Consider the following 24,414-nt stretch of genomic DNA (forward strand, 5'->3'; position numbering starts at 1 on the left):
CCAGGAGCGTGGAACGCTTGGGGGTCGCTTCCGGGTCCGGGAAGCTGCAGAAGTGCCGGCCAGTCAAGACAGTAGCAGGTCATTTAGTGGAGACGTGTCTACCGCTTCTGTCCCGACAGGACACGTTGGAGTGGGGCCGAGAGGGGATCGGGGCGGCCGGAGTCCCCGTGTGGTCGCTTGTCACCGCCCTTTCGAGGCAGCGCCGGGGTCCGCGGGCGGTGTCAGGATGGTGAAAGCGAAGGCCCCGGCCCCGGCCCCCGCGGCCAAACAAGTGCTTGTCAAGAAGCTAAATAAGAAGAAAGCCAAGAAGGGACAGTTCTGGAAAAACAAGGCGCAAGAAGCCCGCCAGAAACCGGAGAGCGGCTCCAGCCTGGTGGTGCGACCACCAAAGACCCCCGAAGACTTTTCCCAAAATTGGAGGGCGCTGCAAGAGGTACGGCAGGGCGGCGCCCAGGAACGCGGTTCTGGGGGGAGGCAGCGCTTCGGGGCGAGCGGCCGGCAGAGACGTGGTGTAGACGATTCTGGCCGCAAGTAGGGTTTTAAGTTGTTAATGCGGTCGAGTGGGTTCCGACTCAGCGACCCCCGATAGGATTTCCGAGGAGCGGCTGGGGAGCTTGAACCGCCGACCTTGTGGTTCAAACCGACCTTGCGGTCCAGCGCATTATTGGTTACTGAGCTGTTAAAATGTGGGGGCCCCGCCGTGTGACTCACACGTGCGCCCTTGTTTAACCCCATGAGAAACCCAGAACCTCCGACCGCGCCACAAGACCCGAGACCCGTCTAGTCTGTTCCTGGCAAGGCCTGCAGCCTCGGCCTCCCTCCGGAGCAGGGCGCTTCTGCCATACGGGGTCGCAGACTGCGGCTGTGGGGTCCATCCCTCCGTATGACGGCCCCGAGTCCAGTTCACCCACTGTGGTCTTGTCAATTCCCACTGATCCGAGCTACGGGACAGGGTAGAACCGCCCTGTAGGGTTTCCTAGGCTGTAGCCCTTGACCGAAGCAGGCTGCTCTAGTCTTTATCCTGCAGAGCGGCTGGTGGGTTCGAACCGCCCACCTCTTGGTTGACAGCCCAGCACTTAATGCGCAGTGCCACCAGGGCTCTTCCATAGCGCTTTTTCAAAACAACCCACGGGCTGCCACTGGGTTGATTCCAGTTCATAGTGGCCCTGTATAGGGGTCACAAGGCTGTCGGTCTTTCCTGGAGCTGAAAGCAGCCTTCTCCCAAGTTAGCAGCCCATTTCTTACTCTCCACCAGATACCTGGGGTGCGGGGTGTTAGTTTGCAGTTGCACAGAATGGGGGAGCAGATGTCAAATGAGGGAAACTGAGCAGTCAGTCTCCAGTTGTTGTTAAGGACCCTGGAGTCGGCTCCGGCTCATAGCGACCCTGCACAGGGTTTCCGAGCCTGTAAATCTTTACAGAAAGCCTCATCTTTCTCCTGCCGTTCCAAGGCCCGTCTCCAGTGGCTTTCTAAAAACTGTCTGAGAAGGAGACTCGGCCACGCTGGTGGACATGTATGCAGATGTGTCTTTCCAACCTGCTGTGCGAGGTGTCTGAATTAAACGTGGCATTTATTTTCTTTTTTATTCCATTAGCTGCTGAAACAAAAACCACAGACCCCAGAAAAGCCTCTTGCTAGCTCCCCCATGGGTTCCAAAAGGCAGCCCCAAAGGACCCAGCGAAACAGAAGAACGGTGTCGGGCCCGGCGGAGGGAGCCGAGGCGAAGCGGCCGGGGCCAGCGGGGAGCTCAGGCCAGGAGGCTGGTGGGGGCTCCGAGCCTGCAGGGTCCCTGACAGTGAGGACAGGGCCGCTACCTCTCGCTGAGACCCCGGGAGCAGAGCCCAATGAGAAAAGCACCTCGAAAAGGACGCGTGGCGTCGTGTCCCCACCGAGGTTGGACAGCAAGCCTAAGAAGCGGAAAGTGGAGGCAGCGGCTCCGGCCCCTCCCACCGAGTAAGTCCCGGCTGTGGGGGCTGGGTGCCCCACCACAGTCTGTCTCCCTGTCACTTGCCCAGGGGCTGGTGTGTGTGCTTGCTGGTCATCATTATGGGTTTTCCCCTAGGATGTGGGGGGGGACATGGGGTCCCCCCACCCAGACAAGCTTTGATTCCTGAGGTGAGTAGGTACTGAGACCAGGGACTTGACACGCTTCCTGCTGGGGGGTGGGGGTGGTCCACTGCTGGGCACAGTGCTTTCTCAGCACCCTGTCATTCGTGGGGACACTCGCAGACAGCGGCTGTCTCCACACGGATCCGCTGGAGGTAGCACGTTGGTTAGCCACACTGGCTGCTGCTGAACCAGACACGTGTTCAGTGAGGCAGCCTGCCACGTCCTCCTATAGCTCAGAAACAGACAACACACCAGGTGACCACCGTCACACAACTTGGTGTGATCAGGGTCATGCCAGCTCAGGAGGCCAGCTGGGAGCAGATGGCAGGGGTGGTGCGTCCAGTCCACAGGGGCAGAAAAGCCTTTGAGGACATGGCATTTCAGCTGAGCTCGAGAGACAGACTGGCTGGGACCCCATCTACACTTGCAAGGCTATGTGTGTGTGTGATTGTGATGTCAGTGAAGGGTTACACGGCAGTGTAGGTCCCCACTACACAGCTTTCAGCGGCCTTGGCCTCGTTCCTCACAGTGTGTGATTGTCCTCGTCGTCCCTTCTGGTGGTTCTGTTTCCATTCGTCTCCTTTCCCTGCCCCCTTCCCTCCTCGTGGTATTTTGAAGCCTCTGTTGACCCTTTGGTGTCCAGAGGTGGGGCGGTAAGACGTGTAGACACACCTGGATCTGCGTCTCCTAATCCTGTGGGGACAGAGACCCTGCGCTCGTAATGGGAAAGGGTACGCTGGCGTCAGCAAGCCTGGGTGGTGGGTTTTGTGGTTCCATTTTAGGTTCTCAGTCGTCAACCTGCGTGCTCTAGACCCTCCACGACACGGGTGCCACTCTGCTCATCAGAGACACTGGTGAGGAGAGGGGAGAGCAGAGGCAGCCTGGGAACTCGGAATGCGTCCTTGTCTGCTCGCAGGGCTGACATCTGGTTTGATGACGTGGATCCAGAGGACATGGAGGCTGCCGTAGGCCCCGAGGCTGCCGACATAGTGAGGAAGAGGCTGGGTCTGCAGCGAAGCAGCCTCACGCTGGTGAAGGAGCAGGGCTTCAGCGGGTGCGTGGGTGCGTGGGGCACTGGGAGCTGCTAGGCTTGGAGGCTTGGGGGACTTTTGAGTCCCCGGCTGACCGGGGCTGGCTCCCTGACGTCCCCTGTGGTCCTGCAGCCTGACCAGAGCCCTGGCGCTGGACTGTGAGATGGTGGGCGTGGGCCCCAAGGGGGAGGAGAGCGTGGCCGCGCGGGTGTCCATCGTGAACCAGCACGGGAAGTGTGTGTATGACAAGTACATCCGGCCGACAGAGCGCGTCACCGACTACAGGACGGCGGTCAGCGGGATCCGGCCAGAGAACCTGAAGCAGGGTGCGTTGGGAGGCAGAGGGGAGACGCGAGTCCTGCCGCCCACCCCTTCCCGGGGTGACATGGCAGTAACTGACCCTTAGGCTCAGACAGTGCTGTCCAGCTCTCCAGGTCTCCGCGGTGGGCACTGAGAGGACACGCGAGGCAATGTGGGCTGAGGAGAGGCCTATCTGTCTCAGGGTTAACAGGTGCCCTGGCTGTAGTGTGAGTGGAAACGGAGACAGGCGTGGTGCTCTGGAGGGGAGGGGTGAGCCAGAGGCTTGGCCGGTGGGCCCCAAAAGTCCTGGTGGAGCCTGTCTTCTCTGCATACCACCTGCCTCAGTTGTTCCAATGTTCTCACTTTTACTGGTGCTCGCGGCCCTTCAACTCCTCAGCATCCATGGTCCCAATTTCAGATTCCAGGGGGATGGCCCTCAGAGAGACCCCCAGACAGCGCCCCCATGCTGTTGTCCCTGCCGACACCCACACAGCCCCAGGGCACTTTCCCATGCGTGACCTCAGAGCCCATGGCGGTCATGCCACCTCTTGGGCTCGGGTCCCAGCTTGTCCTCTCCCTGGTGAGTGGAAGCCCCTCAGACTGTCCCTGCTGAAGCGCCCTGTGACTTCCAGGAGAAGAGCTTGCCGTCGTCCAGAAGGAGGTGGCTGCGATGCTGAAGGGCAGGATTCTGGTTGGACACGCTCTGCACAACGACCTGAAGGTCCTGCCGGGGACGCGGGGCGGCTGTCCACACTCACAGCCCACACCCCCTCACACTGTCAGGCCCCGGGGGCATGGGGAAGCTGCACCCATACCCTCACCCCACCCACCCTCACTGTGTTGTCAGGCTCCATGAATGCGGGCTGGCTGACCTACACCCAGCTGTCATGTCCCACATACTGCACACACCGTCACACCCCTCCCCCATCACCTCTGCCTCCCTGTCATTATCCTTGTGAGCCGTGCTGACACTGGAGATGTCCTGTGACCATGAACCCTGACCCCAACTTGCTCAGTGATGCACTCGGCTCTCCAAGGCTTTCATCTCTCCACAGAGTGGTCAGCGCTGGCTGGCTCCACTCGTGCCCCTGTGGCTATCATGGCAGCAGGGAAGGAGGTCCCCAGTGCTGTGAGTCCCCAGAGGTGCCTCCAGGGTCTCCATGTGTCAACATTTTTACTTTTAAAATCTCTTTAGTCATTGGTGGTGGTTATGTGCCATGGAGTCAGTTCCGACTCGTTATCAGTGACTGACCCTGTGTTGTGTTTCCAAGGCTGTCAATCTGCAGGAGCAGAAAGCCTCCTCTTTCTCCCATACAATGGCTGGTAGTTTTGAACTGCTGACCTTGAGGTTATCAGTAGCCCCACTCGTAACCTCTACGCTACCAGAGCTCCTTATCATTTTTGTCACTAGGCTAACGGAAAGCCACCTGATCACTGAGGTGGGTCTTTCCACAAATAGAAACACCTCAGAGGCCCTGGCCCTGCTGACAGCTCCGTCTGGCTCCTGACAAACTGCTGTTTCAAGTCTGTCCTGAGACTGTACGGACGATGGTCGTTTCTGACTACCTCAGGGATGAGGCGGCAGCCAAAAGTCTGTGGGGAAACGCCATTGTCTTTCCATTTCCCCACGAGCTTTCTGAGGTCGCCCCTGGTATAGAACGGGCTAGGGACTGCCCACTGCTGTCTCTTCCCGAGTTTTCAGATTTTTTTTTATGAAAGTTCTTCCTGTCGTGCCTCGTGTTATGTTCACATTCATACCAACTTCCCTCCTCTGTGTCTGTGTGTGTGTGCTCACATGTATTTTCTCTGTGTGTCTCTGGTTCTGCGTGTCGGTAACATGGACACTGGAAATCACTGCCTCTGTGCTCTCCGTCCCAGGTCCTATTCCTTGATCACCCAAAAAAGAAGATCCGGGACACACAGAAGTACAAGCCCTTCAAGCGCCAAGTCAAGGTAGTTGGGGGGCGGAGCGGCTTGGCCCAAGGTGGGCTACACGGGGTCCTCATGTCTGCCAAGTCTACATTCTGGTGGCCGACACAGTGGGGTCTCGTGTTTTGTTTCCGATTTCCCTTTTAACTTGTAAAACTGAAAGCTGAAGAGCTAGCCGGGGGAGCCTTGCTCACTGCCAGCCTTCACACCCATGCGGCTGGGGACACGGAGGGGACAGAGCTCCCCCACTTCAGCAGGAGGCACCTCTCAGCTCTCCTCTGGGGGTCCTGGGGGTCACCTCCCTTGGAGACTGGCGACCGCACTTGCCTGGTCACGGTCCCAGTCCTGTGTACCCCCACCCCCTGCAGAGTGGCCGGCCAGCCCTGAAACTGCTCTCCGAGAGGATCCTGGGCCTCAAAGTTCAGCAGTCAGAACACTGCTCGGTGAGTGGGCCATGGTACCTGCTGGCAAACAGGTAGGGGGCAAGGTGGGCAGAGCGGGTGGCATCTGAACAGCCACATTGCACTCAGCGTCTAACACAAAAATTCTCCTAATCACCCCGGGCCAGTCCCCGCAGAAGGCTCTGTCCACCCTCTGGGGTCAGAGCCTCGCTGCTGAGAAGCTGCAGGCAGATTTCTCTCCTCCCTGCTAAGCAGGAGGCCCTCTGCGGGCAGCTGCTGTGATCCAGCCTCAGAGACCCGTGTGGCCCTCCCCTGGTCATGTGTCCCTAGATTCAAGATGCACAGGCAGCAATGAGACTGTACATCATGGTGAGGAAGGAATGGGAAAGCAGTAAAGGCAAATGCACGACCACCGCTGCGCCTGACAGCCACCACGCCTGACAGCCACCGCGCCTGACAGCCACCATGCCTGAAGACACCACGCCTGAAGACGCCGCCCTGGGGACCCAAAGGCACTGGGGTGGGCCTAGTCTCCCCAGTGAGGGGGCTCCGGAACATTCTCGGTCATGGCAGCAGGACCTGTCTCGTTCTCACCTGTGTCAGTGGCAGGATGGGGCCGGGGACCCTTCACTATGTGCACCATGGTCTGCTACATCCTCTGACCCGCACTAGCGAGGCTGTCTTCCCTTTCCCCGAGTCTAAGCCCCCTCGCGTGCAGCTTAGTTCAGGAGGGCTGTCAGGCAGCGCTCAGCAGAGCCTGCAGACCCAGGGAAGGCAGGACGTGGGGGTTCCTAAGCACGGGGCAATAGCCCTGCCTCAGACTCGGCCGGAAGACCGTCTGCAGCCTCCTCTGCCTGACTGACCAGGCCCAGCCCACATCTGATGGAATTTTCTGGAAACAAGCCGGACAGCAAGTGGTGCTGAGGGGGATGAATGACGCCACAAACCGAGCCACATGACAGCTGCTCACCGATGGCCATGTTATTTAAAATAAACATTACATTTCCCAGGGGGCCGTGTGGAGTCGGGGTCACTTCCCCCAGCTTCAGCCCCGTGCAGTTTGGGGGTGGGATGACAGGGCTTGATGACGCGGCACCGCGGCGTTGACCACCGGAACTTTAGGAGTGCTGGGGAAGCAGGAGTAGCCGGGAGGCTGTCGGCCAGCACTGTGTAGGCAAACAGCAGCTTACTCTCGGGGGTAGCTGGACACCTCTGCCTCCAGCCTCACGAGCACCTGTTCTGCGTAAGCGACCAGCTCCTGGAAGAGGCCAGGCAGGAGTACACATGACCACCCGGCGGACTGCACAGAAACTCCCCGTGTGTGTCAGAAGTGCATCCCAGGGCGTTCCAAGCTCCTGCTTTCAGCCCCAGGGACAAAGGTCTTGTGGTTGCTGTGTGTTTGCAGTGTTAGGCCTCTAGGAAGATGGAAACTACTAAGGTGCCCTGGTGGTGTGGTGGCTTAAGCATTGGGCTGCTACCCAAAAGGTCAGTGGTTTGAACCCACCAGCCGCTCTGCAGTGTGCCAGTCTGGAGGAAACCCTCGGGAACGGTTCTGTGTCCTGGGGGGCTGCTCTTCAGTTGGCATCCACTAGCACTATGCAGGGAGCCCCCTACGAGCCTCCCAGAACCCACCGGGCCTCACCAGGCTTGAGGTGAAGCGTCCCTTGATCTCACGGACCAAGGTCATGATGCCGTTGGACACCAGCTCTGGCAGTATTTCCCCTGTGGGCAGAGGGGCAGGTGTGGTGCCTCCATATTTGTGGGGGGAGTGCCGGGCAGGCTTGAGGGCAGTGGGGTGAGAAAGGGCTCACTGTAGGAGCTGAGGTGGAACAGCAGCATGGCCAGGCTCTCTACCACCTCGGGGTCATCCTTGTGAAGCTGGTACGTGTCCCTCAGGAGCCCGAGGCCGCTGCCGTTCTTCACAGGCACCACCACCAGGAAGGCTGCCAGCTCTGGGGGAAGGGCAAACCCCATCCTCAGCCTCCCCCCACCCCAGCTTAAAGGGGTTTGTGAGTTGAGTGAAGGTTTACAGAGCAGGTCATTACAATGATTGCAGTCCCCTGCATGCACCATCAGCTCACAGTATTTACTTCTGCTCAGGGTAACTCTTGCCTCCCTCCCTCCCTGAGTCTCCCACAACCTTTCCTGTGCCAGCCTCCCTCCTGCCGTCACCCAGGTTAGTGTGTCTGTCCTCTTCCCAGTGAATTCTGTTCCCTTACCTCACACCCCACTCCCTGGAACCATCACAGGATGTCACTGCCTTATTCAGTGGGGTCTCCTGGGAACGTCCAGCACTGCCCACCACCAAGATGCAGGCCAGTGAGCGGTCCCTGGGCTTGAGCTACTGAGCGCTGCTAATTCTGGATACCAGTTCCTGCCCCAAGTGCTCTACCAGCGTGGATACTGAGCCCCCCAGGGACAGTCTCCCAGCAGGCAAGGCAGCCACAAATACCCCCCATGGCTGGCCCTCTGCACTCCTCTTGTCTGCCTTGGACTGCTGCCGGTGGGACTGGCCCTATCAGAGGGAAGACTCCCGCATTCCCCCGGTCCCAGGCCTGCTTCTCAGGCTGGAGGGTCCCCAGAACCACCCCACAGTGCTCAGCAGGAGCTTTAGGGTGGGCTGGGGCAGGTGGAGTCCAGACTCCAGAGCACCTGTACCCAGATCTTGGTCGACAGGAATCCAAGACAACCCCACATGGGCCAGAACAGGACAACCAAGGGGCTGGGGTTTGGAGTGGGCCTTGTCCCAGGCAGAGGCATCACCCTCTGTGATGGGTTGTTGTTGTTGTTAAGTGCCGTCGAGTCGGTTCCAACCCATAGCGACCCTGTACAGGGTTTCCAAGGGTGTAAATCTTTACGGGAGTAGAATGCTTCATCTTTCTCCCGCGGAGCGGCTGGTAGTTTTGAACCGCTGACCTTAAGGTTCGCAGCCCGATTCGTAACCACTACGTGATGGGTTATGATAGTTTAAAAGGGGCAGTGTGGTGGGAACTTGGGGACATGCCTGTCGTTCCTCCCTGGATGTGCATGTGTGTGGACAGGGCAGATGCGCACCAGGTGGTGCTGAGCCACGAGGGACAGAAGTTCCAATGGTTGTTTCTAGAGGGACTGTGTGGTCTGTGTGTAGGCCCTCACCGGACACCTTGGCGAGGCTGGCCAGTCCACGGTAAGCGTTGTTCACCAGCAGGACCCTGACCTGGCACAGCCGGATACTCTGCAGGAATAGCCCTGTCACCTGCTCCAGCTGCTCCTCCTTGATGCAGCCTGTGGACGGGGAGGGCTTGGCACCCATGGTCGGCCTCAGCCCCATACCCCCCACCTCGCAGCCTGAGCCACTCACCCAACAAGGACAGCAGCCAGAAGACACTGCAGCCAGCTTCGGCTATCTCTCCATCCATGGAGTGGGTGGTCATCACAAGGGCCACGAGAGTTGAGGCCTTCTCCAGGGGGGTTTTGTCCACAAGGACAGCTGGAGTCGATGGGGAGATGGATGCTGTATACGCCCCACCCTACCCAGGCCAGGAGTCCAAGGCAGCCAGTCAGGACAGGGCTCATCCACCATGAGAGACTTGGGGCTCCTGTTGGTTTGGAGGCCTCTCTCCTTTGGTGTAAGAGTGCCAGCTAGGGCCCCTTTTTTTCTGAATTAGGGTTCCTGGGTGTGTGAAGCCACAACCGTAGGGGGGATCTGCTTGGTTCTTCCCATGCCCCAGCAGATGCCCACCGGGCCATGTCCCTTTCTGTTTGCTTCAGTGGCAGCTCTCAGGAGATGCTTGTTCTGAAGTGTCCAGGCACAGAGCATCTCCAAGGTGACTGAGACAGGGGGAGCCCCTCACCATCCACCAAAAAGGGTCACATCAGGTCAGGGATACTGCGGTGGGGAGTCCGTCACTGTCTACCCAGAGGTACAAGGTCAGGGAGTCTCTCACCAAACACCAGGAGGGCCCAGAATAGATCAGGGGGTGCAGGGGTGGGGGCCCCTCACCATCCACCAGGAGGCAAGCTCCAGAGAAGGTAGGGGCACAGGGGCTGTGTGGTACAGGTATAGGAGTTATGGGGTGCAGGGGTGGGAGCTCCTCACCGTCCACCAGGAGGCTCCAGAGGAGGCCCAGGCCGGCGGCACAGAGGTCCCTGTTGTCCAGGAAACAGTCCAGTTGCTCCAGGATGTGCTCAAACAGCTTGGCCTTCTGCAGCTGCCCAGCCGAAGACGCTGGGTGGCCAGGATGAGAACACCTCCAGGAAGCCTTCCCAGAGCTCCCCTCCCTCCTCTGGACTCCATCCTCCCAGAGGGGGAATGAGTGGGGCCGTATCTTCCCTCCCCTAGGAGTTCAGCTTGCTGCCAACACAACCCCAGGTCACCTGTAGCCAGGATGGCCGCCCTGAGACCCTCAGGCAACAGCTGAGCACTGTGTCCACTCACCCTGGCTGGTAATGATGGTGAGCAGGCTGTAACCCATGGTGATGAGCTCCTCCGAGTCGGGGTGACAGTGTAGAATACCCAGCAGAGAGGCCACCAAGGCGTTGCTGCACGGCGCCTCAGCCTCTGGGTCCTGCACCAGCGCTGAGTGGCCACGCGGAAGCAGGGTGGTCAGGCCCAGTGAGACCAGATGCCCTCCCTCCTAGTGGGCTGTATCCCTGACCCTGGGTGCAGCTGGTGACTGAGTGGGGACCCAGCCACATAGGCAGATGTGACACTGCCCTGTCTCCTTGTCAGTTCCCAGCTGTAAGAGCTCAGTCTGCAGGTTCAAACTAATCACCGTAGGTGCTATGTTCCTAGAGATGTTCGCACGAGCATTCAGCTTGTCAGTCTAAAGCAGCGCCTTAAATACGGAACTAAAGCTTAAATACGAACATCAGAAAGACTAAGATGTTCTTTCAGCTACACTCCCTAACGATTCATAGACTGTATCACTAACTCTCAGGTCCCGCCCTAACGGAGGCAGCGGGTCACCCCTCCACCACGGGGACCCCAGAGGACTCCATGGCCCCTGCATCCAGCTCCTTGGTTCATGGGGGACACCTGCCAGAGGGCGGGACACTTTCCCAGGCTGCACAGCAGGCCTCCATCATCCTCAGGTGGGTGGGAGGGGCAGGGCTGCAGGGGTGGTGGTGGTGCCCACCTTGGCCGAGTACGCGGAGCAGCAGAGAGTAGCCAGACAGCTGCATGTCCAGGACCCGGTCATGCTGTTTGAGGACCCCGATCACCACCTCCACCAGCTCTGTGGGCCACGGCAGACCTGGCAGGGGACCACCCGGGAGTGGAAAAAGGAGCCCAGGAATCAAGCATAGCACCCAGCGGGCAATGACGAGGGCCAAGTAAAGTGCTTATTGGGTGCCCGCATCTGCCACAGCCATCTTAAACCTGACAGTAACCCCTGGGACACAACTGAGAAAACAGGGCCACCGCCATGTGAACCAGGCCTGTCTGCTGTGGAGACCTGGGGGGCAGGCAGCCCAGGTCCAGCCCCAGAACCCCCCATGCTGCTGCCGCTCCCCAACCCGTTCCCTCGTCTGAAAAGTGGGGACAGTGATCCCAACATTTCAGGGCTGTGCTGAGCATGAGGAAGACAAAAGTGCTTCCACCTAGGGAGCTGGGTCACAGCAAACCAGCCCAGCCCCCTCTGCCCATCCTTCCCAGGAACTCCGTCCTGGCCAGAGACTGACTCCCGAAAGACCCAGGGGAAGAAGGGAAAGACAAATGGCCCAGGCGAGACCTCTGCTGGCCCACTGAGGGGCCTGGGAGGGACCGCTAGTCACTGATCCATAGCACAGACCCTCCTGCAGTGGTATGTTTCGTGGATGAGTGGGCAGGAAGGCAATTTATAGATGGACAGGTGGGTGGATAAATGGATTGGTAGTTGCGTGCACAGATAGATGGATGGGTGCCTGGGGGTTACATGTAGTTGGTTGAATTGGTGAGGAGAGAGAGAGAAGGATGGAGAAGTGAATTAACAATTGAATCAGGGGAGTGGATGGACAGGTGGACAGTTGGGTGAACATGTTGACTAGATGAACAGTAGGGTGGGTGGGTAAATGGGTAACTAAATTAATATTCCGGGTGGGGAGAAAGACCAAGTGGAAAGATTTTATGAAACCGTGATTTGGCCAAATTCAAGACAGTATCCATTGGTGGCGTGTGTTGGGGAGACAGGCGTTCGAATGCTCTCTTGGTCGGTGGGTGATGTGGTGTATCAGTGGAGGGCGACTTGCAGGATCTAGGAAACTCAAGCTTTTCTCACAAGTGCACAAACACACCTGTCCCACACTGCCCGGCGCAATGTTGTCACCATGGAAAATTAGAAGTAACTATTCATCCACAGGAGACCCTGGAAACACTGGGCACCCACTGCCCAACACCCCAGCCCACTGTGCTGGACATGGGCAGTGGTACCACGAGAATTACAGGTCCCTACCTTCTCAGTGGTCATGAAGACAGAGTCTCATGGGAACGGAAGAGGACTCAGGGATAAGAGAATGCCCAAAGGGTCTGCCCGGGGGGAAGAGTCTCTACCTAGCTCAGCTTCAGACATGAGCAGGAGCCTCTTGATGGCCTTGAGCTGGACTTCGGGCCGGTTGGAGACGTTCTGCATGACCTCTGGGAAAAACATGTGGGTCTTCCAAGGGCCAGGGGTCAGTGGAGCCCCATCTTCGGCCAGTCTAGACATGTGGAATGCACCCCCTGACCAAGCCCCAGGTTAGGCCGTAGGCACGTTACCATCCAAAAGCACATAAATCCTTATACCTATGACAAGGAGCCCTGGTGGCATGGTGGATTAAGCATTGGGCTGCTAACCAGAAGGTAGGCGGTTTGAGCCCACTAGCCACTCACTCCAATGTGGGGGCACGGGGGAACAAGGCAGTCTAGTTCTGTAAAAAGGAGCTTTTGTAGCGTAGTGGTTATGAACTGGGCAGCAACTCTCAAGGTCAACAGTTTGAAACTACCTTCTGCTGGAGAAAGAGCAGGCTTTCTGCTCCCGTAAAGACTTGGCAGCTTCGGAAACCCTATGAAACTCTAGGATCACTATGACTTACAACCAACTCCACAGCACACCACCACCACCCAGCCTTGGAAACCCACTTAGCTGTCCACTATGAACTCCGTGGCAGTAGGTGGGGTTCCTGTGGTTATAATTCTGTTTGAGAATGGGATTTCTTTATTATGTTAAGATGCCATATCAGTGTTGTTGTTAACTGCCATGGTGGAGTCAGTTTGAAGGAGCAGCTGGTGAGCTTGAACTGCCGACCTTGAGGTTCAAACCGACCTTGCAATCCAGCGCATTAGCCCACAGCGTCACATCAATGGAGAGTGTGTGTTCAGCCAATCCCCTCTGAGATACACACAGCAGACTAGGACAGAGGAGCAGACAGATATGGGGAAAGACAGATGTCACATAACACGAAGGCCACCAGGGAGAGGGGGAACAAGAACCTTCCTTCAGGGCTGACAGACAGACAAAGCCTTCCCTGGAACCGGCACTGTGAATTGGGACTTCTAGCCTCCTAGTTACAGCACAAGTAAGCTGAGACAGAACCTGAGACTGGCGAGTGGGGTGCTGCTCTAACAGATACTACAATGTGGCCATGTTTTGGAATTGGGTAATGAGTGGAAGCTGGAATCGTTTGATTATACCTGGTAGAGTTACAGACATCAACGACAGTTCTGGTGAGAGCTCAGCACGGAGTGAGGGAGACAGAGAAAAATATCTGTCGTCTTACAGAATCCAAAGGGTGCTTAGCAACACAACGTTGCTAGAAATGTGGATCTTAACTGTGCTCTGGTGAGGCTTTAAAAGCGCTAAACATGCGATTGGACCGTGGAGGGAGGGTGATGCTTCTTTATGCAGTGGCAAGGACCTCTGAGTTACGTTCAAATGTTTGGTGTCCATGAACCGGGATAGCTGGATGAGAGGTCTGAGCAAGTTCTTGCCATTTGTAGTAAAATGGGAGAGGAAAAAGAAAGACTTGAAAATGAACTGTGTAGCATGTTAACATGGGGGTGACAGGGTAGGCAACATATAACAAGAGGGAGGTCGCCAGAGGAAAGATGAAGGTAGTGGGAGACACAGGGAGGAGTGCTAGAGTTAAAGTTGTTGTGATGTCCCGTGGAGTCGGTTCCGACCCATAGGGACCCTGTGCAGGGTTTCCGAGGCTGTAAATCCCTATGGGTGCAGAAAGCCTCATCTTTCTCCCACGGAACAGCTGGTAGTTTCCATCTGCTGACCCTGAGGTTCGCAGCCCGATTCATAACCACTACGCTACCAGAGTTAAAGTGAGTAGAGGTAAATGCTGTTAACTGTTGGTACCTGGTGAGGATTGTTATCATGGTAATAAAGAACCAACAAAGTAAAATGAAAGAATGATGTAGACACAGAACTTCCAAAATACAAGGAGGTCAAATAAATTTCAAGGTAAAACAGACTATTTCAAACTGGGGAAGAAATATTAAATTACAGGGTAACCTTAAAGAAAACAAATATACCTTCACATCAAAACAAAAAAGAGGAAAATCAGACAGATATGTTGTTATTAGGTGCTGTAGAGCCGGTTCTGACTCACAGTGACCCTATACAGGGTTTCCGAGGCTGTATATCTTCCTGGGGAGTGACTGGGAGATTCTTGCTGCAGCTTGTAGTCCACTGCGCTACCAGATCAGTAGCACTGTTCAAAGGAGCACCGGAAGCAATTCTGACTTGGTTTCCAAGGGTGGAATCAGCAGCCTACATTTTAGAGTCAGATTTTCGCCAGTTTGGTTCTGGAGTGTGGGGCTGCCCTTCAGGTATACCCCGAGGAGAGTGAGGAATGGAGCTGCCATGCACAGTATGGGGTCCGCTGGGGTCACCACTCAAACGAACTACAGAATGAGCCAATGGGGCAGAGCTACTACCATCCCAGTAGACGTGGGAGATGGGGCTGAAGTCCAGGGCTGTGGGGCCTCCACCCAGAATCAGAGGGTGTGGCCAGCGTGGAGAGTCTGGAGGGCCGGGTCCCCGTCCAGATGGTCTGGGAAGATGGTTATTTTCCAACCTTGAGAGCGAATGTAACTTGTTCTCCAGGGTTTGGGACTTGCTTGGTGGCCAGCATCCCTTCGTCCCTCGGTTCCCCCCATGTGTAATGAAAATGTCCACCTAGTGCCCTTCCACCACTGCACTTTGGAGACAGATAACCCGTGGTCTAGATTGCACAGATGAGGAGGAATTGTGCCCCAGGTTGGAATAAAGTCTCACCTATATTTGATTTAAGGAGCTCTGGACCGCAAAGTCGTTTGAACTGCAAGGTCCGTGGTTCAAGCTCACCAGCTGCTCCTTGGAAACTCTATACAGGGTGGCTATGGGTCGGAATCGACTTGATGGCACTTAACGGTAACGACAATAGCGTAGTGGTTACTAGTTGGGCTGCTAACCTCAAGTCAGCAGTTCGAAACTACCAACCATTCCACAGGAGAAAGATGAGGCTTTCTGCTCCCATAAACATTTACAGCCTTGGAAACCCTATACAGGGTTGCTGTGAGTCAGCTCCACGGCACACCACCTATATTTGATTAAGATCATTTACAAGAGATTTACTTGGACTTAGAGCCTAGTCAAGACTTTTGGGGTGATGTGATGGGGTGAAAGTGTCTTTTATGTGGGGAGGTCCTGAAATTTGGGGGGCCAAAGAGTAGGGTGATGGATCGAATGGTGCCATGCTCACAGGTGAGGACATGGAGGCCACTTGTCCAAAATTGAGCACAACCCCTGCCTCAGAGCCCGCCTGACCACAGCGTGTGGTGTGTGGCCAGAGCTCGGCCTGCAGCCCAGGAGTCCCCGCAGTGTTCTCTGCCTCTGCTCTGCCAGTCACCACCCGCCCCCACCAGACCAGATCTGTGGTCTTGACAATTGCCCACTGCAGGTTCCAGCCCAGTGCTGGGCACGGCCACCACACAAGCTCCACTGTGAGAACGCTCACAGCATCCCGTGACCCTCACTGTGCTGGCCAGGAACCAGGGGCTCAGAGGGGTGACATGCTCAAGGCCCTTAGCACGTCTTCACGTCTGACTCTGAAGCCCGTGACCACAAGTCAGGCTTCCGCCAGGCCTTGCAGGTGCCCCTTCCCCAGAAATAAGAGCCAAGGGCCCAGACAGGACGGGGTAATACTAACTCATCTGCAGCTCTCTCTCCACCTGACCTGGGGTACCAGGAGGGAAGCCAGCAGGAACCCAGAGCAATGGAAATGACCTGGAACTTGAGAGTGGTCTCTAGATCCATCATTTACTCAAGACCTTGAATGTAGCTGTCATGTGCTGGGAGCCCCCAGGAGTCCCCAGCCGAGGTTCATTCATGGGAGTCAGGCCCCAGATATTCATAGAGGTGTGTGTGATGAGTAAGTGCCACACTAGACAACCAGCAGCCCTTCAGTGAGGCCACACAGGCACACTGCACAGGGCCCTATCCCATGTGGACCTGGCTGCTGCTGGACCCATCTGTGCCCAGCACCATCCAGGCTGCTGGGCCTGTGTGCACATGGCAGCGGGCCCACTAGGAGGGCTGGTGAGTGAGCCCTTGCACGACACAGGGGACTGGTGTCACTGAAGAACAGGGAAAGTAGGTGGGGGTCAGACTGTGGAGATGAATTGTGTGCATAGGTAAGTGGGAGCTATGGAGGGTATGTGAGCAGGGCAGTTCCCGGAGCAAAGCGGTGCTTGGGGATGGATCAGAGGAGCCCAGAAAGCATCCCCTGCATGGCCATGGGTGTGGAGCAGTCCAGCAGGCTGAGACAGCGGGGACCGGGGTGGGGCCCACCAGTACCTAGGATACTTGTGACCGTGCCTCCTGTCAGCATGTCAACGATGAACGAGGGTACCACCTGGCGGTGCAGGGTCAGAGCCACGCTCGAGGACTTGAAGCCCTTGGTCACAAAGGCATAGTGGATCACGTCCCTGCAGAGGGCAGAGACAGGCAAGGACGGTACCCTCCTGCTGACCACAGGGCAGCCCCTTCCTCACAGTGTGTCAGCCATCCCACCCCGGCTGCGCCCCCTGGTGGTGGGAGGAGTCACAACCTGCACTGCCCACAAACTCACGTTATGAACGTCCCACTCCCAGAAAACTCCCAGTTGCCTTTTAATGGCATGTTAACTTGCGCTCACTTTGAAACAACGGAACCAGCCCCTCCTCGCAATTCTTAATCACAATCGCCTTCCCTTGCCTCACATGCAGCTTTTAAATCCCTGAGAGTCCCGAGCCTTTTCAGGCGCTAAAGCCAGACCAAATTCGCCGCCACCGCAGAGTTCTGTTCTGTCTCACAGCAACCCTGTGAGTTTCATGGTCTCTGAGGGGGAAATCTTTATGGAAGTAGGTTGACTCTTCTACCTCCTGAACAGCAGCTGCTGGGGTCACACTGCTGACCTTTCCGTCGGCAGCCCAACACTTAACCCACTGCGCCACCGAATGCTGTCTTGCATTAGCCCACCCACTGCCATCAAACTGATTCTGACTCTCCGCAATCCCAGAGGGCCGAGCAGAACTGCTTCATATGGTCTCTGAGGTTATAAATCCTTACAGGAGCAGAAAGCCTCATCTTTCTCCCTTGGAACAACTTTGCAGTTAGAAGCCAAACAACTCATGGCAATAGTACGTCAAACAAGGAGCTGCCAGAAATTCCAGGCAGATTCAGAAGAGGACGTGGAATGAGGAATACCACTGCTGATATCAGATGGATCTTGGCAGAAAGCAGAGAATACCAGAAAGATGTTTACCTGTGCTTTATTGACTATTCCAAGGCTTTCGACTGTGTGGGTCATGGCAAGCTATGGACAACATTGTGGAAAATGAGTATTCCGGAACACTTAATTGTGCTCCTGAGGAACCTGTACATAGACTAAGAGGCAGTCATTAAAACAGAGCAAGGGGACACTGAATGGTTTCAAATCAGAAAACATACACACCGGGGTTGTATTCTTTCACCATACTTATTCAACCTGTATGCTGAGCAAATAATCTGAGAAGCTGGGTTCTATGAAGAAAAACGTGGCATCAGGATTGGAGGAAGACTCATTAACAACCTGCAATATGCAGATGATACAGCCTTGCTTGCTGAAAGCAAAGAGGATATAAAATACTTACTGATGAAGATCAAAGACCACAGTATGAGCTGCACCTCAGTGTAAAGATAACAAAAATTCTCACCACTAGACCAATAAACAACATCCATATAAATGGGTGGGCTAATGTGTCAGACTACAAAGCCATTTGAACTGCAAGGTCGGCGGTTCAATCTCACCAGCTGCTCCTCGGAAACCCTATACAGGGTCGCTATGGGTCGGAACTGACTCGCCGGCACTTAACAACATACAAATGGAGAAAAGATTGAAATTGTCACAGACTTCATTTTGCTTGGATCCACTATCAACTCTCATGGAAGCAGCAGTCAAGAGATCAGACGACGTGTTACATTAGGCAAATCTGCTGCACAGGCCTCTTTAAAGTGTTCAAGAGCAAAGATGTCAGTTTGAGGACTCATGTGCGCCTGACCCACGCCATGGTATTTTCAATACCCTCATATGCATGTGAAAGCTGGACAGTGAATAAGGAAAGGCTGAAGAAGACTTGATGAATTTGCATGATGGTGTTGGAAAATATTAAAAGCACTGTGGACTGCCAAAAAGACACAGAAATCGGTCTCGGAAGAAGCCCAGCCACAATGTTCCTTAGAAGTCAGGATGCTAGACTTCATCACTTGTATTTCGGATGTGTTCTCCAGAGAAGGAGGACATCGTGCTTGGTAAAGAAAAAGCGGAAGATCCTCAACGAGACGGACTGGCACAGTGGCAGCAGCGCTGGACTCAAGGGTAACAGGAAATGTGAGTATGGTGAGGGACCGGGCAGTGTTTTCTGTTGGGCCGAGGGGCGCTGTGAGTCGGAACCAACTTGATGGCACCTAACACCACCACCACCAACCCAACTCACACCCACTGTGCCACGGGGGCTCCTTCTTGCCATAAACTAAAGCCAAATAAGACCTGTCGGCACCTGTTCTGACTCACCTGTAAATTCGACTTGAAGACAGTCTTTAGGAATGGATCTTTGTGGCTGAGGGACCGTCTGTATTTTACCACTGTGTTGTTACGAAGGCCAATATAGTCCAGGCTGTATTCCTTACTATACATTCTCTATTTTTCTGATGTTAAGCTCAATTAAAATGAAAACATTTCCCGGGGCCCTCAGACTGTTTCAGGCTCCCGATCTGCCCTCCTGCAACTGGTATGAGATCTGCTCAAAAAGGCCCCTTCTGAACGGCCTGGGCTGCAGAGGTGGGACTAGCCCACCGTCCTGGGAGAGGCAGCTTTGTGTTCATTGGGAAGACGTGACCATGTGTGTGTGTGCGTGTGTGCACACATGCATACACGTGCACAGGTGTGATAGCGGGAAGGTGCAAAAGGAGAAGCTGAGTTCACCTCACTGTGACTCGCTCCTCGGGGTTCACGTGGAGCATCAACGGCAGAAGGAAGCCCAGTGTGTCGGCATCAGGCACCCTCCGCTCCTCCATTGTCTTCAGCACGTCGTTCAGGCTGTTGGGAACCGTGCGGAGTGACTTCCGCAGGAACATGGCTTCCTGATGCTGAAGGACGGAGGAGACAGGATGCATTCTGTGCTGGCCCTCACCAAGGGCTGGGCTGGGCTTGTGGCGGTGGTTACCCAGGGGACTCTAGCTACACCAGGCACGCGGGTTGGACCCCAAGGGTCAGGAAGAGATGGAGGGTCAGAGAGCAGGGAGCAGCTATCACCATAGGAGGAAGGGGTGGAGGATCAAATTAACCCATTTAACAGAAGTAAAACCCAAGCTTGGGGCAGCGGAGACCATGCACAAGGTTACATCCGTCAGGGCTGGGGGCACCTGGGGCACTCTGATCTGGACCCCTTGTTCTTTCCAGTATGTTACTCAGCCCCACAAAGAGGGAAGAACACCTTGTTCCCTGGGGACTTCAGAAAGAGGGGTGTGGTGAGGGGCTTCACTGAGGTAGAGATGGTCTCAATGTGACAACAATTGCAGTTACTGTGCGCTGGATCCCAGCAAGCTGGGTCTAGTACTAGGGGCTGCAGCAGCTATGGACCACCAGGGACTAGGGTGCCGGACAGACACCAAGACACCCAAGGGGGAGGAGGACGTGGGAAGGGAGCAGGGCGGGGCAGCCCCCTCCTGGAGGAGTTCCTGGACCCCTGCAGGATGCTCAGGAGCAAGGTCTGGGTCAGAGGCAGGGACAGATCCGGAATCAGGTCTGGGCAGGAGGTCGGGGGCAGCTCACCTCCACAAAGGAGCAGCTGGCCATGTCCAGGAGGATGCAACCCAGGGACCAGATGTCCGATTTCTGACTGAAGGAGAAGTTGAGGGCCTCGGGGGCCATCCAGGACTTCTGGAAGGGGTCTGTTAGCAAGGGAAGGTAGGGATCTGTTAAAACTTAGGCCCCTTGGGAGCAGGGGCTTGACAAAGCCACCCTCCCTGAGTGTAACCCATTGGTGCCCCATGTGAGCAGTGGACATGGAGCCCTTAGGTCACCCTCAGTGGAGGTGAGGACACACTGCCGTGCAGGAAGAGAAGGAAGCCCATCAGCAGGAGCATGGTCCTGGAGTCAGTGAGGTTGTCTCTCTTGGCAGGGACCAATCAGCTGGCTCGTGTGTGTGTGTGTCTGTCTCTGTGTGTGACTGTGTCTGTCCGTGTGTGAGCATATATGTGTGTATCTGTGTGTGCACATGTGTGTCTGTGTTTGTGCATTGTGTGTCTGTGTGTTTCTGAGTCTGTGTGTGTATCTCTGAGTGTCTGTGTTCTGTGTGTAGAAGAGATGATGATAGGCAGAGGCATGTTTCAAGGCTACAGTTTGTCGTCTCTTTACTTTTTTGCCTCATCTGAATGTCAGGAGCTTGGAGTGATAGTCCAGTCGCCCTGCCCTGTATTCTAAACTGAACCCCAACAAAGCGAAAGGGCTGGGCCCTAAGTCCCACTCTGTCAATCTCAGGTAGTCGCTTTCTCTGTAGACCACTCCTCAGCCAAACCAAAGGAGGACTCCAAGGACTCACAACATCTGTGTCTCCAGTAGATTCACCAACCCACTAGCTACCTACCTATCCATCCATCACCAATCCATCCACCTGCCCACCTACCTATCCATCCACCCATCCACTCATCCACCCATCCATTAATCCTATCCTATTCATTCATCCATTCAACTATTCACTCATCCACCCACCTATCCATCCACCCACCCATCCACCCATCCATTCATCCATCCAGCTTATTCATTCATCCATCCATCCACTCATTCACCCATCCATCCATCAATCCTATTCATTCATCCATTCACTCATCCACCCACCTATCCATTCATCCATTCAACTATCCATTTTCCCACCCACCCACCCACCTATCCATCTACCCATCGACTCATCCATCCATACATACATCTATCCAGATCAATTTTTGTTGTCTGAGGCCTTTTTTCTTTCTTTCTTTCTTTCCTTTACCTCCACAAGGGTTACCACATTAGGGATCACCACAACCATTAGCTTGTTTCTCGGAGTGCTTCCAATGTTGGAATACCGCCCACCCCTGGCACTCCTGCTCAGTGACAGCCAGACAAGGGGTCTCTGGGACTTTCTGAGTAGAGAGAGGTTTAGTGCTGCCTCGCCCCACTACCTCCCCTTCCCTATCTGCTTGCTATCGACACCATCGCTGCCCTCCTCCCATTCTTCCTGCGCCTCCCACCCCAGCCAGCTGCCTGGGTAGCCCCCAGTCACCTTCCTCTGCTCGAATGTTCCACTTGGCTTCATCTGTCATCAGCATGTTGCAGCTCAGCTCCTGCAGTTTGCAGTGGTTGTTGTTGAACAGCACGATGTTGGAGGGCTTGAGGTTCCTGAAACAGAGGTGAGGACCAGCCTTTTCCATCACACCTGGGCCTGCTCCGTGGAGCCCAGGACAATGGTGGGAGAAGGAGCAACCCCAGCCCCCTTCTCCAACTTTTTTTTTTTTTCAGTGAGATTTTTTTATATTTAAAAACAAAACCAACCTTCCCCAAACATCCCTCCAAACAAACAAAAAGTAGATTAAATAAAATTGACAGTGAATATACCCAGCAAACATCTGTATGTGCAATTAATTACTGTGTTTGTTACTGCAGCACGGACCCCAAACAAACAATATACAAGTGTTCTGGGGGTGGGAGGACGCCCAAGTTTAACTCTGTGGGGCTTGGGGAGACCAGATGGAGGAAGGGAGAGGAAGGGGAAATCAAATTTTTTTCCTTAATTCTGTCCATTTAAATACATTCATAAAGACCAAAAAAGAAAAGGGAACTTGGAATGGTAAGGAAATAGGAGAATAGGGGAGTGTGGGACCAGAGGATGGGAAGGAGAGGGAAGTAAAGAGCCAATCAGGGCCAGGGCAGGGGTGCGAGGTGGCTAGGGCCAGTCTGTTTCCATCTTTGTCCCTCTGGTCTTAGGCTCCAGTTTAGCGTCTGCCTCCCTACTTTCTGCCTCTGTCTGAGATCTGTCTGGACCACCTCTACCCTGCCCCCAACCCCTACTGTGCTGTTCCTTTCCCTCCGTTGCTCTTTGAGTGCTGGCTCATACCAGGATCCTCAGGTCATAGTTCTTTTTGGCCACTCGAAGTTTGGAGCAACTCACGGAGTTGTTGAGGCGAAGGGAGTCAGCCCACTTTTAAATTAATGAGTTCTGCTAGGATTAGGAACCTACTCCATAACACTTAGCAACGGCATATATAGAGTCGGGGAGCTTGGTGACTCCATAGGGTAAGCACTGGGCTGCGAGCCACAAGGTTGGCAGTTGGAGCCCATCAGCGGTTCCGCAGGAAAGAAATGAGGCTTTCTGCTCCCGCAAAGATTTAAAGCGTCAGAAATCGTATACAGAACAGGGTCATGATGAATCGGGACTGACTTGACGGCACTTAACAAAACAATATATAGAAAGTGGGGGAAAGATGGAGTTCTCTACTACCAAAAAGACTTACAGTCTCAGAAACCCTAAGGAGCTAGTCTACTGTGTCCTATAGGGTAACTATGAGTCAGAACGATTGCAGTGAGTTTGGGGATGTATAGAAAATATGCTGAGTTATTTCCATTTGGAAAAGAAAAACTCTAAGACTGAAACTCAAAGGGAACACATGAGCAGGCATGTAAGCTTGCTGACAACTACAATGGGCTCCTGGTGAGTGGAAGTGGGGGAAATGCAGCAATGAAGAAATGGGCTGAGTTCAACCATGTTCCACAGACTCCTGTAGACCTGGAGAAAATCAAAAGAGGAAGAGCTGGTTGGTTCAAAGTGTGGTGAGACGTGGGGACACCTGTGCCCATGGACAAGGACATAGCCACAAAGGGCTAAAGCTGAGAGTGAAGCATCCAGCTGATATGCAGTGAGGGGAGGCGCACAAGAACACCCAAAGTTGACCTAGCTTCAATGGCTTGATAATCAGAACTTGACTAGAGGAAGATTAAAAAAGAAAACAACAAAACAATTCTTGATAAAGGAAACAAGGGTAAATTGCTACAAATTGATGAATTTGACCTATACTAATGGAAGTAGTAACTCTAAATACCAACAGAGAGGGGAGTAGTCTTCACATCAAATATCAATGCTATACCCTCTGTACACACAGAGTAGATGGGATGGGCAACTTAGACATTGGCTAACTAAAAAGAGGGGGCGATAAAGGCACTAAGAGACTGGCTTACAAGATTTCAAGGGGGAGTTTAATTTAACAGTGTGTGGGGGAAGAAAGCATCCCCACTGAATATTTTTCATCTTATCTAGATGGGTCTGGTTAAAAGAGATGGGGATAAGAGTCTTATAATTCAATAGTGAGTATTTGTTATTGTGATTAATTGCGACTGTCACAATTGTAAAGGTAGAAGTTTTGTAACAAAAATGGAAGAGTGGTTAATATTACAGTCCAGAAACAGAGGACCCTAGAACCATCAAGGGAGAAGAGCACAGCAGAATGCAAGACCTTATCCAGAGAAGCAGCAACACCAGAGATGGAGGCAGAGATGGGGACATGGAGAGAGGGAGCAGCAGAGGACTCTAGAGTCATGGGAAGTGAGGGACTAAGAGATGGTGGCCAGTAGACAGATTTGCAGAATGTGCCCTTTGGTGGTGTAAATTATTATATATGCCTGAGTGTTTACCAAAAAAACCTAAAGTGAATAGAGAGAAATACTGTTAACTGATGATACATGGAGGGGGATTATAATCATTGTAATGAAACAAGGTGTATGATTTGTTCGATGTAAAATTGATGATCTGCCCTGTAAACTTTCACTCAATCCACAATAAAAACCTTAAAAAAAAAAAGATATTGCATTGGAAACAATTAAAAACCTGCAGAAAGAGGTCTAAATGATTAATAATAAAATACTAGAAATGGACAATACAATGAAAGGGCAAAGGAGTAGAATTGAAGTGATGGAAGTCAGAAGCAGTGAGCTGGAACATAAATGTCTCAATACTGCTAAGACAGAAGAGCAAGCCATAAAAAAGGCTAAAAAATCTTAAGAAAGTCTAAGATCCATGTGGGACAACATGAAGAGGAATAATTTAAGAATTATTGGCATTCTGGACCCGGAAGAATTACAGAAGTCCATAGAGGAGATAGTTGAAGAGCTGA

The 24,414-nt window shown here is 54.1% G+C and overlaps 2 protein-coding genes across 2 annotated transcripts in view; one reads left to right on the top strand and one right to left on the bottom strand.

Moving 5' to 3' along the window:
• The first annotated feature begins 283 nt into the window (after nucleotides 1-283).
• Nucleotides 284-6,211, top strand: REXO4 (REX4, RNA exonuclease 4 homolog (S. cerevisiae)). The gene is made up of 9 exons (XM_006863827.1): nucleotides 284-433; nucleotides 562-564; nucleotides 1,595-1,953; nucleotides 3,026-3,163; nucleotides 3,273-3,466; nucleotides 4,073-4,161; nucleotides 5,319-5,393; nucleotides 5,738-5,812; nucleotides 6,101-6,211. The coding sequence occupies exons 3-9, from the start codon at nucleotides 1,646-1,648 to the stop codon at nucleotides 6,209-6,211; spliced, it is 990 nt and encodes a 329-aa protein (XP_006863889.1). The 5' UTR covers nucleotides 284-433; nucleotides 562-564; nucleotides 1,595-1,645.
• A 604-nt stretch (nucleotides 6,212-6,815) lies between these two features.
• Nucleotides 6,816-24,414, bottom strand: part of LOC102840591 (chromosome unknown open reading frame, human C9orf96) — a 33,914-nt gene continuing 16,315 nt past the window's right edge. The window contains exons 8-21 of the mRNA XM_006863828.1: nucleotides 21,534-21,649; nucleotides 20,048-20,166; nucleotides 19,199-19,362; nucleotides 16,552-16,682; nucleotides 12,279-12,362; nucleotides 10,888-11,004; nucleotides 10,165-10,328; nucleotides 9,849-9,960; nucleotides 9,111-9,239; nucleotides 8,906-9,034; nucleotides 7,582-7,722; nucleotides 7,413-7,492; nucleotides 6,961-7,028; nucleotides 6,816-6,897 (exon numbers count right to left, since the gene is read on the bottom strand). Coding sequence (XP_006863890.1) covers nucleotides 6,816-6,897; nucleotides 6,961-7,028; nucleotides 7,413-7,492; nucleotides 7,582-7,722; nucleotides 8,906-9,034; nucleotides 9,111-9,239; nucleotides 9,849-9,960; nucleotides 10,165-10,328; nucleotides 10,888-11,004; nucleotides 12,279-12,362; nucleotides 16,552-16,682; nucleotides 19,199-19,362; nucleotides 20,048-20,166; nucleotides 21,534-21,649 — 1,636 coding nt within the window. The remainder of the gene's footprint in view (nucleotides 6,898-6,960; nucleotides 7,029-7,412; nucleotides 7,493-7,581; nucleotides 7,723-8,905; nucleotides 9,035-9,110; nucleotides 9,240-9,848; nucleotides 9,961-10,164; nucleotides 10,329-10,887; nucleotides 11,005-12,278; nucleotides 12,363-16,551; nucleotides 16,683-19,198; nucleotides 19,363-20,047; nucleotides 20,167-21,533; nucleotides 21,650-24,414) is intronic.

The sequence above is a fragment of the Chrysochloris asiatica genome, unplaced genomic scaffold, assembly GCF_000296735.1.
Source record: "Chrysochloris asiatica unplaced genomic scaffold, ChrAsi1.0 scaffold00056, whole genome shotgun sequence".
NCBI classification, from domain to species: Eukaryota; Metazoa; Chordata; class Mammalia; order Afrosoricida; family Chrysochloridae; genus Chrysochloris; species Chrysochloris asiatica.